The 13,343-nt window shown below is 31.9% G+C and overlaps 2 protein-coding genes across 3 annotated transcripts; both read right to left on the reverse strand.

Annotated features, from left to right (window-relative positions):
• Nucleotides 1-362: 362 nt before the first annotated feature.
• Nucleotides 363-3,927, reverse strand: LOC8283270 (la-related protein 6C). Of its 2 annotated transcripts, none has more exons than XM_015720978.2 (10): nucleotides 3,239-3,927; nucleotides 2,494-2,575; nucleotides 2,288-2,382; nucleotides 2,122-2,193; nucleotides 1,936-2,015; nucleotides 1,766-1,844; nucleotides 1,630-1,677; nucleotides 1,489-1,539; nucleotides 1,252-1,380; nucleotides 363-939 (listed from the first exon to the last, which is right to left on the reverse strand). In XM_015720978.2, the coding sequence occupies exons 1-10, from the start codon at nucleotides 3,653-3,655 to the stop codon at nucleotides 688-690; spliced, it is 1,305 nt and encodes a 434-aa protein (XP_015576464.1). In that variant the 5' UTR covers nucleotides 3,656-3,927; the 3' UTR covers nucleotides 363-687. The 2 variants fall into 2 exon arrangements, with proteins under 2 accessions (XP_015576464.1, XP_002521842.1); XM_002521796.3 differs by having other exon boundaries at nucleotides 1,471-1,539; nucleotides 3,239-3,925.
• A 4,662-nt stretch (nucleotides 3,928-8,589) lies between these two features.
• Nucleotides 8,590-11,299, reverse strand: LOC8283269 (transcription factor HRS1). Its single transcript, XM_002521795.4, has 5 exons — nucleotides 10,833-11,299; nucleotides 10,319-10,578; nucleotides 9,796-10,183; nucleotides 9,272-9,348; nucleotides 8,590-9,109 (listed from the first exon to the last, which is right to left on the reverse strand). The coding sequence occupies exons 1-5, from the start codon at nucleotides 11,044-11,046 to the stop codon at nucleotides 8,822-8,824; spliced, it is 1,227 nt and encodes a 408-aa protein (XP_002521841.2). The 5' UTR covers nucleotides 11,047-11,299; the 3' UTR covers nucleotides 8,590-8,821.
• Between the last annotated feature and the right edge of the window lie 2,044 nt (nucleotides 11,300-13,343).

Here is a 13,343-nt window from a genome sequence, read left to right on the forward strand (position 1 = left end):
TACATCAGTACTTGCATCAAACATTATGTCATCATATCTCAACAGTTATCTCCAAAGTCAAGATGATTTCTTAAGATCAAGTTGCTTAGGTTAGTTTATTTGCATTAGGTATTTGACTCTTTGGTTTTTAGTTCATATCATAAACATAAATTTTCTTAACCGAATGAAATGAATTTCTTTTTCTCATACAGTCCAAAAGATGGTAAAACAAACTACGCACAAAAGAATATTTCTTTTGCCAAACTCTTAATACTCTCAGCTGGCAGTAATACTGCTTTGTTAATGTCAAGATGGTAAAAAAAAAAAAAATTCAGAATAGAAGATATTACACAGAAGTGAATCTATTTTCCCATACTGGGAGATACAGAAAGGGATGCATCCCTCAAAATTCATTATTCAAAGTGTTGATACAATAATACTGGGAATTCAGTTCCAGCCCACAGCAACATAGCTCCAGAAAATGTCAAGCGAGAAGAACAATATAATACCTACAACTGTTGTCACAAGACACACTATACTATACAATACAGCCTCAAGTTATTAAGGAACATCCGCAATGCCTAAAAAGAATAATATAACTAGCCGAAATATTTTATTGGCTCCATAACCAATTCTTGCTTCTCTAACTCCATAAGAAAAAATAGACCAACTTAATAATGACTAATTGATCAATGCCCAAATATCCATTTATTCCACCATTGAACTGGCCAGAGTTGGAGTACCTAGTGGCTTGCCACGACCCATGGTGAAACCCCTGGTTCCGTCAGGCATTCGTGGACCCTTCGATGTATGTTTAGCAGATGCTTCACATTGGGGAGAGCTAACAGATTGTGGAGAAGGAGCAAGCAGGCCCCGCCCACCATGGCTTTGGCCACGTCCTCTACCCTTGCCCCGACCTTTTGCCCATCCTTTCTTTGATGACCCTGAATTTTCTTCCGTCTGGAGAAATCTCATGAGAGATTTAAACATTAACTTTCACATTGTTTCAATCAGATAAACAGCATAGAAATTATGTGCACGCTGCTTTTGTATGCTAAAAATGTGGCATGAAAGGATTTAGCAGAAAAGCTTTTTTATGCCAAAACAACAGTATTTTCTCTTTATTTGAACAAAACAGAATCTGATTTGGGCAGCATGCAAGGATGCTGCAAATGCACATAATATTTTTCATTCCAGATAGTATCTAAGTAAATATGCACAGTCTAGCAGAGATATTTCAAAATGATTGGTCGGATGTTGAAAGTTCCTTACGTTACTCTCTGTGACAGATTCTACATTGTTAACCTGAGAAGAATCCTCGTTTGATTCAGGAAGTGCTAAATCTTCATCATCCAAAAGACCTTCAAACTCTGACTTTCTGTTTCTCAAAACAGATTTTGGCTGGGCAAGTTCACAGTTATAAACTATTAACCTTTCAATTAGGGAGAAGAATACAACATAGTGGAATTAACAGCTTTAGTTTAGACGTACTGAGCATCTGAGCAGTACCCTGACTCGAAGTCCTTTTCTCCAATTCCTTTCATCATTCAAATTCTCAACCTGATGTAGTTACATATTCTCATTTTTATCCCAAAGAAAAAGAACAAATAGCTTGCTTTACAACTCAGGATTATAACAATCTTGACATACCGCTTTCTCCGCTGCTTCTGAGCCCTCAAACTCCACAAGTGCATGTAGCTTGTAAGAGCATAAAAAAACGAATGGTTCATAAGAAAAAAAGATTCTCACCATAGCAACAACATGTTCATGGATTTAAGATTAGTACCTTGTTGCTCATGAAGAAATCACTTTTTGTGCGCGACGAATTGGATTCTTGGGGATGGCATATTCTGATGGTTTTTACACTGTTTGTAGATGGAAATTATTAATATACAACAAAGACCTGAAGATATACTAAAAATACTTGGACAAAGAAATAATGTATATAGATTCAACCTTCCAACCACACTAAATATCTTCTCAAGGTTTTGATGAGAATGATCTTCAGGCAGATTCTCCACCACAACAGTACGAGACTGCAAGGTGCATTAGCAAAGGATAAAAAGAACGGAAAAAGGAAAGAAGGTTTTCAATTTTCATATCAATATCGTCAAACCATTTATCTAACAGAGAAATTACTACCTGCAGTTCTTCTCTGTCTTTCTCAGTAAAAGGGAGTTTACGTTTAACCTTCTTATTATCTTCACTTACAACCTTCAAAGCCAAGGTAATAGATGGTCAGTGTAAATGTGACAGCGTGTTGGCTTTAAAAATTAGAAAAGAAAGGCGAAAACTAAGCCAAACTCACGAGTTTCGAAGAGGACTGAAGTGCTTGGGCAAGCAAATGATTGTTATTAACAAGGGACTTCATTTTCTTTGTGGAGGCAATAACAGATATCGGCACTGTATTAGGAGCCAAAAGGTGTAAATGAGTTAATGTTGTTTTAATCAGAAATGTAATAAACTTCTATTTATAGGTTCACAAGAAAAGAAAACCTTTCCAATGATCCTTACCATAACCTTCAGGATCTTTACTTATGTGTTTTGACATGGATTCATTTGCAAGAAGACTCATGTCACCGAACTGATACTCCACCTATTTTACACACAAAACATGATCAACTTTTGAGATTCTCAATGTGTCTTATAACGAACAAAATACGCTTTCGACATCAATGTTGCAGGATTAAGGTATACAAGAAGCAACACCTTAATACAATGAAAAACAACAGCCTATTTCGATTGAATGAATTACAATTCCGTTACTGTCCAAAATGTGCAGATAATGGGAAATGCTATTACAGTATGCAACCAAAAACAAAATGCATGTAAACGGGTTAGGATGCTTTTCTCATAGCGAAGCCCAATTTAGGCGTTTACAGTACAAGACAATCCGCCAGGCCAATTAATTGATACTAATAATGCATATGTTATTAATCGAACACTGATATGAATGGAACAATAGCTGATTAAAAAAAAAAAAAAAGCAAACATTCAAGTTACAATCATTGTCCACACGATCTCCTGACCACCTGAACTGATTATTAAAAAACATTTGGGCTTGATCTAAATCAACCATTAGTTTTAATTCATCGAGGCAAGCAATGATGCCATGCTACAATGAGACAAGGATGGCTCAAAATTAATCATTAAGAGTTGAACCATGAATTCAAATATGAATTAGGATAACGAAAGAAAGAAAGAGAGAAAGAAGGAAACCCAAAAGAAAGAGCAACAAATCTTGAAAAGAAAAGGGAACCTGTTTGAGGATCTTTTGGCGAAGATCATCGGTAAGAAGAGTAGTCTTGTTAGAGGAATTAGGAAAAGCAAGGTTAGGATTAGAAATCAAATAAGTAGCAGCAGCATTATGAGGGTCTTGATCTCCAACAAAGAACCAATCAGATCCACTTGCAGCACCAAGGTAATGAAAGCATGGGTAAAAATAACCAGAAATGGGAATCTGGGTCTGATTCTGATTAAAGGAATGTGATCTTGGCACAAATTCAGGGGCTTGTGCATTGAATTTGAAAGAAACACCATTATTAGTATTACTGCTGCTACTAGTAATAGTACTCTCATTTAGTTTTGTTGACATTGTTGATTGTTTCAATTCTTTTGCAATAGAGGATTCTTGTTCTTCTTCTTCAATGTTTCCTTGGGGCTGTGCTTGTGCCATGATTTTTTCTTTTCTTTTGATTAATTTTGATCCTTGTTGGTTGTATTTCTGTTTCTCTTCCTGAAGTTTAGTAACTGTATTGTGTGATATTGAATCCACGTTTCGCGCCCAGATAGCGAGTTTTTATTTTTATTTTATTACAAAAGACCGTTCCTTGTGGTGTTTGACCAGTTATTTGAGGTTTGGCGTTTGCCTATTTGCCACAAAAACCTTATTCTCTTTCACCATTTCTCTCTCCCCTCCCTCCAATCACAAAATTTAGTCCTTCCGATGGATGATGATGATGATGATTAATTATTATTAATTTTTACCACATTTTATTAATACTGTCTCTTCAAATCACACTTTCTCATATCCATTCTATTTTTAGAAATTCTTTTTATCGGATTACTTCCCACAAGTATTAAACATGAGAGATTCTGAGTAATAGATAATATATATTTTATTAAAGAGAAAATAAGAAGAAAGATTAAAATATAAATATTTTTCAAATTCTTTTCTTTTATCTTTTTCAAGCAAAAACAGATTTTATACAAATTGACTAAAAAACACTTATAAAGTTTCTTATTTATCTATTTTATTTTTTGGGTCCAAAATTTATAATTATACTAATCGTTTATCCGTGCGTTACATGACCGATTATAAAATTAAATTGATAGATACAATTTAATAAAATTTTTAATATTTAATATTAATTTATAATATTTTAAAAAATAATAGCAAACTAATTATTTTTAAATATCTTTAATTTTTAGATTTTTAAATTTTATTAATGTAATAATATAAAAATTATTTTAAAAATAGTTATTAATTAATTTTAATTAAGTTATATTACTATTTTTTTAGGATTAAAATTTTATTATAATTAAAAAAATTAGTTTATTATTAAATATAATATTAAAAATATAAGTTAAGATGTAACTTTTAAAATTAAAATTATTGTCTAATTAAAAAATTAATTTATTAGTTAATATAATATTAAAGATACAATCAATATGTTGTTTTCTTAAGATAAAATTAGTATTATTACCTAATTAGAAAATTATTTATTAATTAATATAATATTATAATATAATTAATATGTTATTTTTTAAGATAGAATTAGTATTATTATATGATTAGGAAATTTTTTTATAAATTTAAGAAACTATTTACTAATTAACACAATATTAAAATATAATAAATTTACTATTATTTAGGATTAGAGTCGGTGTTTTATTAGGAATGAAACTTATTAATCAATAAATGAATAGAAAAACTATAATATATATATATATATATATATATAGAGAGAGAGAGAGAGAGATTATATCTATTTACTCAAAATATTTAACGATTATATAAATCTTCTGAGTTTATTATGAACCAAGAGAATAAAAAGGAAAAACAAATTTGTATGATGATCACTTGAACAAGGATCTCATGTGAGACTTACAGTTTTCAGTTTAATGCTACAAAATATCAATTTCTGTATGCTTGTGAAAGGTGTGAGAAAATTTTGGAAAAAAGAAAAAGAAGAAGCAGATATATGTGGAAGTGAAATCGAATATTAACAAGCTATTATCAAGTTATAAAAAGGTATTGTGGTTGGACGTTAGGGTTTCATAGCTACGATGAGATGCTATCATTTAAACCATGGCAAAGAGGCCTTTTAAGAACTCTGGCTACATCCGGACTCCCAAGCTTCAGGTCCAACATGAAAACACAAGGCTTTGAGGAATGAGTCTGATGATGAGCGAAAATTAGAATTTGGGTTAAAGGCCCAGAACAAATCTTCTTACATTTATTTTTCTAAACATCCTCAGCCAGGTTTGATGATTCACAAACACACACGCCTGTCAGAGAGTGTGATTGTAACAATTGCCCTACAAATGGAGCTATAATCATTGAGAATAGGATGTTTGAAAGCCATGCCACTCCAACTCAATCAATAGCAACAAAGAGGGAGTACTACTCAAACCAAACCAGTATTTTAAATAAATTAAGACCCTAATCAAATCCCAAGCCACCCTATCAAATTGCAAGTTAATCCTAGCTTTAGAATGTCATTAGCATTAATCATGCAGTCAGAAGATACTATTTTTTTTTCTTTTGCATTCATTATAGTTAAAAATGAACATATTTGGCTAAATAGAGGTCGCACCTTTATTCACCCAATGCTTTAAATGGAAACTGAAAATCATTAAGAATACCATTAGAGCTCATATTGTCTGCCTTGCAATATTATGACAATTAATATTTTACACCTTCTTCAAAGCAGAAGGTGAATCCCCTCTATATTGGGTGGTCTGACATACATTATGATCAAAATAGCCCTTTCTTGTTCCCAATATTTATTTACTTTATCAAGATTCTATTTTTCTACAAGAGAATTGTGTAAATTCTATAATTGGTTTATTTAAAAAAATAAGTTAAATTTATTATTTTATTTATGTCGTGTTGCAGTACTCTCAAACAACTAAATGTACACTTATTTATACAAGTCTAATTAGATTTTCACTTTGATTTGGTCATAAGCTTGTGTTGGCCTAGTATAAAAATTGAATAAATTCATGATGTATTGAAAATGGGGGAAAATGATAACTATTATTAAAATAAGTAATTGAATTGGTTGGCCTTTTTGGCAGGTTGCCCTTTTGAAATAACTTTTTTTTTCTTTCTTTCTTGCTTTTGGTTGCAATTAAAAAGTTGCCTAATTATAGACACCAAAGCTATCAGGAGGAATCATAATCTATGGCTGGTCTTTGAAGGAATCTTCAATAGGAATATTGTTCTTGGTTACATTACATGTAGGACCAACTCCATGCATTCAAATCTTTAATTGTATCTAAGCTGCCATTTGCCATGTGGGTTTATTAAATAGATTATTGTCCTTAAATTAGCTGCTGCAGTGCATTGTACATATTGATTCTATTCTCTGTCTTCTAATTAAAGAAACGCAACAGTACTTAAGACTTGAAAAATCTAATTAAACAACATCTCAATTAATTAAGTTGATTAACCTTATTTAGAGGATAAAATTAATGAGAGGTTCTATCATTTTCACTCACTTATTTCACCTTATCAATGGTGGGCTCTCTTTCATTGTATATCTTGTCTGTAAGATTCTCTCCATTATTTTGTTTCTGAGAGTGACTGTTTTGTCATGCACTTGCCATAGAAACTTATTGTGTTTTTTTTTTTAAATTAAAATTAAAATTAAAAAAAAAATTGATAATTATTATTAGTGGGATACGACTGGGTTAGGTGAAAGGATAAAAATCTGAGGATATTTAAGAATTGACTAAATAATTCTGTTAGCTGGCACTAAATCATATGTACTGAAATGTTGATATTATATGTAATATATATATGTTTTTGAAATAATTGGTTTTTGTTAACAAATAATTGAAAAATGAGACACGTAATTATTTTCTCGGTGTAAGGATTATAAATATGTTATGCAAAGTTTTAAAATATTCAAATTTGATAATCCTTTTAATTTTATTTTTCCATTTCTAAAGTAACCAGAATTGTGATACGCAATTAGGCCTGAGGTCAAAATCAGCTTTGGTCAGTTTTCTTATTTCCCAAACATACTTCAATTGTCATAGCTAACTGCAAATTTTAGTGAACTAAATTACTTCGAGGTTAAATTTATACATTTTAATCACAGAGAAGAAAGATCAAAAGAAAATAGCCCCAAAAAGAGTTAAAGAACTTTTGTTTTTTAAGAAAAAGAAAAAAGAAAAGGAAAAATGCCAAATAGATAACTATTAAGAGCAAGGACAACTGGTTTTTTTGTTTTTTTATTTTTTGTCCATCTTATCATTTCCTTGAAAAAGAAACCCTTATCCCAGAATAATTTAGATTGGACAAAATCACAGGAAAAGTGAAGGAATATAAGGTCTGGATCTCGCATTGTCTTCTTGTACAACCAAAACATTAATCACCAACCAATTGGACACTGAAATTTATAATTAAATTCTTGTAAGGCATGTTAACGTTGATCCTGGTAACAAGAATAATTGCCAGTTCCCCACTATATCAGGCACATGATCCTAACATGGACACCTTAAAACACCAAGATTCCCAAGATGAGGGACATTGGGAGCTTCTAAAAGAAACATAAGATTGAATCTAGTTTAAATCTTGAGCACAGTGACCACATAACAGAAAGTTTGAGGTGAAGAAGTTGGCTTCCTTTTCTTTATTTTGTGTGTGTAAAAGTTTGATCTTTGTTTTGGCTACAGAGACTGAGCTTATAAGTTTGCTCAGCCATTCGGATCTAAAATTTTAATCTGACAATAAATGCATACCTAAAAAGAAAGCCAGGAAAGGATGCAAGTTACGAGTCCCTAGTCTTAAAGAGTATATCGGCTAGGATGTTTATGTCCAACAGGCAAAGAAAAATTAAAAGGCAGCTTTTTTCTGCAGAAGAAAGAAATCTGGTTCTGTAATAATAGTTAATGGTAAAGATAAGACTTTTGAAAATTCTGACAAGACCTACCTGTTAAAAACGAAAGGGACTGTCAATATTGAAAATGAAGTATTCCTAATTTCTTGTTTAATTCCCTTTGGAGAAAGACGGCAAAATTTACAAAAGACTAGGAATCTTACAATAGTTCCAGGTTGAAATTTTAGCTATTCTCCTTGGCGTTTCTGGCAACAAGAGTTGGAGAATTATTATATTTTTTCCTCATCAGAATTCTACCAACTGTCATCTTTCCCCCACAGAGAACAATTTTTTAAGCTACCAAAGTAGAGATAATTTGAACCAGAGCTCCAAGTAATCATTTTGATATTTATCATAGACATTGAATCAAGTTCCAGAAGACCTGATGTCTTCTAAACTTGAAAATCTAATAGAAGCAAGGAAGTGGAATTAAAAGCTCTACCAATGAAGCATTTCCAACCCTAAAATTGGAAAAAAAAAATTAGAAAAGCTAAAAGGGTATGAGAATAGGGCCTCGTTCTTCCATGCAAACATGGGTATCTGAATTCTTAATATCAATTCCGAGCGATTACAAAACTCAATTTCAAGACAGAAGGAAAGCTATATCTGCAAAATTTCTCACTCCCACAGATTCCTCTCGAACATATAAAAATTTGTGTATTATTTTTCTTTTCAAGTCATATAATCCTCCCATGTATACTTTTATCTGCAAAATTCATGGTGGATATACTCTATACATGAACTTTTCCTGATCTGTGAATTTGACTTTTCCAGCTATAGCCCTCAGATTTGGCATCCTCATCATCTTCCATACTATCACCTCCTGTAGTGGAGGTCGCCCCTGTATTTCCTGCCAACTGCAGGGGACCTTGAGGAGAGCCAGACTGGGAACCAGCAGCCTTTGAGTCATCACCATACTGATCTTGAGACATCCGCAAGCCTCCCCCCAAAACAACTAAAGAATGGTTTGTAGCGGCAGCTGTAGCTGATGGCATTCTTCGTGTATGAAGCCGGTATTTCTGCAGTGACAAGAAAGAATTTCCGTCAATTTTCAAAAATTAAAAACAATATTAGAATGAGGCAAGAAAGAGGAGATTGCTTAAGCAATTTAAAAATGTTCTTTCTTTTTACTCAGGTTCTGTAAATCAAGTCAAGGTATAAGTTGCAAATAGAAAACTCACTTGCAAATGACTCTTTACTTCATCATTGGTCAAGCCATCAACTTGCATGAGTTCTCTAATTTGCTTTGGAGTAGCAGCTGCAAGAAATCCAGAAAATTCTAATTAGAAGCCTTGAAAAGGGGAAACAGGAAGACACTGATCAAAGAGCAAATGTTCAGCACATCTCGATAACCTCAAAATACAAAATCAATCAATTGTACTTTCAGACTTCCATCAGATTCATTAATTCTTTTAGCTTTCCAGTCTCTTATCTCATCTCTATCTCCAAGATTCCAACCAACTCGTACATAACTTGCAAACGTTAACTGCTTATGTCTTAGTCTCTTAACCACACTCCCCACCTTTCAAAATAAACTCCAACTAAGAGAAAAAAAAATTGACATATCTTGCACACCGTCACTGCCATTTATCATTAAGCAATCTACATAATTCTAAACCATAAATCAGAATCTTATACCAAAGACATCAGACCAAAATCACCATAAGTGTTTCATTTGAAATCGAATTAATTAACAAGTGCTAACCTTGAGATCCTCCAAGTTGCTGCAGAGCACTGACAAACCGGCGATGCAACTCTGGGGACCAGCACCTTCTCTGCTTCCTAGCAGTCTGTTGTTGAGGTGATTGTGGTCCATTTCGTAAATTTGATTGAGGATTAGGGGTAGAAGAGGAAACTGCTCTACTACAGCTGACTCTTGAGCCTGTTGAAGTAGATTCCTCTCTCAAGTTCTTGATTCCAGGAGTTAAAAGAGAAAGACCAGGAACTGGCAATTCCTGAGTACTGTGCTTATCCTCCTTCCTTGATAAATCAGGATAGGTCTTAAATGGCATAAATGCTCTTGCTGCACTCCTGCTTTTACATGCTGAGAATGTATCATCATTTGCATACTGATAATTTCCTTTCTTAGTTGTCTGTCAAAATAAAACAACAGAATAGACAGATCAGCGCTCTTATTATAAGGATTTTCAACCTGGAAAGACATCACACAAACTCACATGAACTTCGGTAAAAAAAAAAAAAAAAGTAATTATTTTGTTAATAGATACCTTAGATTCTAGTTGGAGATTTTGTTTTGTCTCAAGAATGTTATGGGTAGAAGGATGATCATCAGTGTTCCATAACTGAACAGAGCTCATCCAATTTTTCTTATCTTTAGTATCTTTTTCCTTTTTGATTGGACCATCTTGATCACCATCGTCATCGTCATCGCGATCGCTGTGTTTCTTCAGTGGCATGAATTCTTCTAAAATTGGTTGATGGTCTAATGCTGCGCATTGCATTAACTCTGATTTCAAAAATAGAATTGCTGCATCCAAATAGTAAAAGATACAGCGTGTCATTAACTAAAACCTACACTGCAGCACTAAAAAAACAAACATAACCTATTTCATAGGCTGAAAATCGAAACAAGGCCAGTAAGCCAAAGTCTCAAAAACAATCAATCAAAATCAAGATTGATCAAAAGAAAAATAAGCCATTAAAGCTCTTCTTTTCAAAAAATAAAAATAATTATAATAAATAGTTGAATGAAAAGATTATATAAGAAGAAGAAGAACGAACCATCATTCAAGAGAAGCATACAAAGAGGGAGCTCGCGTTTAAAAGCATCGATCTTTTTCATTTCTTCTTGTAATCCGTTAACAAAACCATCAAGCTTCGAAACCTTATCAGAAACATTCCTGATCAAAGAAACCTCCTTTAGAATATCACTGATCGTTTTAGGTACATAGCTTGGCCTAAAATCCAAGCTCAGTTCCGGCGGAAGCGAACCCATTATAATTAATTCTCTTTTATCTATCAAATCTCTCTATCCGTCAATCAATCAAATAAAAAGAAACGCGCACACACACAGCTTTATCTAATTTCTTTTCTTGTTCTTTGTTTGTGGGTATTCGGTAAAATGAAAGTAGAAAGTGTGAAATGGAGAGAGAGATGGAGAAATGGAGAGATCTACGTATATATAGAGCAGTGTGAATTGGGATGTAGAGTGAGAGAGAAGCGTTTGTTTCTTCTTCTTTTTTCTTTTTTTTTATTCTGTTGAAAATAAATAAAAAGAATTTAAGGAATATAATAATAGATAGAGAGAGAGCGCGAAGATTCTGTTGTTTTGGGTTTTTTCGGGTTATAAAAATCTATTTCGCGTCGTCGCATATTTTATCTATGTATTCTTGACCGAGTTACATCCGCTTTAACTCACGCATTAAACTCGCCAATTACCTTTCCTTTTCCAATTTTTTCTTTTCTCCTTTCTTTTTATCAGAAGATATATATTTTGTTCATGCAACAGTGGAGTGCATTTTTTATTATTTATGTATTTATTTTCGTGAACAAAAATCTTTCTGAACTATAAAGTGTATTTAAATAATTTAACATTTGTGAAATTTAAGTTTATTGAGCGACGATGATTCTTTACAAAGGAATAAGAATTTTGAGTCTTTACAAATGAAGTTTACAGATATATACATGGTTGAGCTGCAACGGTCTTTTGGCTACCTGATTAGCTTCTATATTTTATATCAACGTTAACTTTCTAATTTTTTTATGGGTTGAAGCAATCTTTCTTCCTTAGGAAAGAAAGGTTGTTTCTCTTTTTACTTTTGCCAGGCCTGTAATGAACTGTCTCTACAGTTGAAAGCTGTACAGACCTGAGGCCATTCTCCTAGGTCTTTTATCACTTGCTTCCTCATTTTTGGACTCTGTAATATTTTTTGATGTTGACCTTCACATAACACTATTTTTAGTCGGATTGAATTTAAAAAAAATTATTCTTATTTAACGTAAACATGTACGTAATAAATAAATATTATTACATTTTATGTTCAATTTTAATAGATAATATTTATATATTATTTTTTTATTTATTAATTTGATAATTAAATATCAAAAATATTATTTATTAGTTAATATAAATATCGATATTTGTTTTTACTTTAAATTGCAGATTTTATATAAGTTTTTATAGGTAAATTGTCAAGTGCCTAAATATTTAAATTATTTAGCTAATTGACAAATTTTAACTAATTTTCCCCAGTATTTTACTTAATATTAAAATCACAAGAAGCAGCTTCCATCCCGCCTGTTAACCTTAGCAGGAGAGTAAATTTATTGAGATTCTTTTTAATTTATTATCTCAAGTTCAAAATTCACAAGCAGTATCACAAGAAATAATTACATTAGACATTAAAGTATAATAAATTCGGTACATTTATTATTTTACTAACTCAGAAATAAAATCATAATAGTCAAATTCATATAATACAAAATCTATAGATAGGATTTCATGAAATAATTAATTTATTTGTGGAAAAAATAGAATAAAATATTAATAAATTTACAATATAGTAAGAAGAAGTGAAACTTTATAAGTAAATAAATAAAAATAAAAGAGTTGATAAAGGAGTATAGTATTAGTATCCTGATGGACACGGTATTGGCAAACTCAAAGACTCGGCGGATTGACGAGTTGTACAGATTGGAATCTCCTTTCTGTCGTACTCCTACTCTTCTTTTAATTTTTTTCCTTTTTTACTAATTTATGTTAGTTTGGCCTTTTGAATCCTTGAAGGGTTCATTTTTATTTTTCAGGTTGCAAAGCAAAGAGATTTTGAGAAGGAATTTCATAGATTTGCTATTAAGAAGTCAGACTCGTTTCCTTTGTGCCCCAACCTCAATTCACACACTATACATTTTTGTTCATTTTATTTTTTATCACAACTTATTTAATAGTATAATTTATTCTGATTTATTTGTCCTAGCTAGTTATATCATCAACAATTAATGTTGAATTGGAATTTAAAACCCAATTTGAAATTATAAAAAACATGTCCACAAATAGAAAAAAGTGAACTTAAAATGGTCTGCAAATAAAAACTAATACCACCTCATGGAAATACAAAGTAAATGATTCATAAGATGCATGTAACTAATAGTGAGTGCTAATCAACATCAAAACACTATTTTGGAACAAAAACTACAATTCAAGAAGATGTGGTACTCTTTTGTACACTTCCAATGCAAAACCCTTTTATTGAAACAAAGTGGCAAAAACAGAAGGGGGTGGTCCAAAAGCCA

Source organism: Ricinus communis, chromosome 5 (assembly GCF_019578655.1).
Source record: "Ricinus communis isolate WT05 ecotype wild-type chromosome 5, ASM1957865v1, whole genome shotgun sequence".
Classification (NCBI taxonomy): domain Eukaryota; kingdom Viridiplantae; phylum Streptophyta; class Magnoliopsida; order Malpighiales; family Euphorbiaceae; genus Ricinus; species Ricinus communis.

What these genes read in the sequence shown, in the direction of transcription:
- LOC8283270 (XM_002521796.3), bottom strand. Translation starts at nt 3,655, where the DNA reads ATGGCACAAGCACAGCCCCAAGGAAACATTGAAGAAGAAGAACAAGAA. An exon ending in CAGAAGCAGCGGAGAAAGCG is followed by an intron (nt 1,540 to 1,629) that starts GTATGTCAAGAT and finishes TAACTACATCAG; the next exon opens with GTTGAGAATTTGAATGATGA. An exon ending in GGGTACTGCTCAGATGCTCA is followed by an intron (nt 1,381 to 1,470) that starts GTACGTCTAAAC and finishes GAACTTGCCCAG; the next exon opens with CCAAAATCTGTTTTGAGAAA.
- LOC8283269 (XM_002521795.4), bottom strand. Translation starts at nt 11,046, where the DNA reads ATGGGTTCGCTTCCGCCGGAACTGAGCTTGGATTTTAGGCCAAGCTAT. An exon ending in TATGCTTCTCTTGAATGATG is followed by an intron (nt 10,579 to 10,832) that starts GTTCGTTCTTCT and finishes ATTTGGATGCAG; the next exon opens with CAATTCTATTTTTGAAATCA. An exon ending in AAGTAAAGAGTCATTTGCAA is followed by an intron (nt 9,110 to 9,271) that starts GTGAGTTTTCTA and finishes TTGTCACTGCAG; the next exon opens with AAATACCGGCTTCATACACG.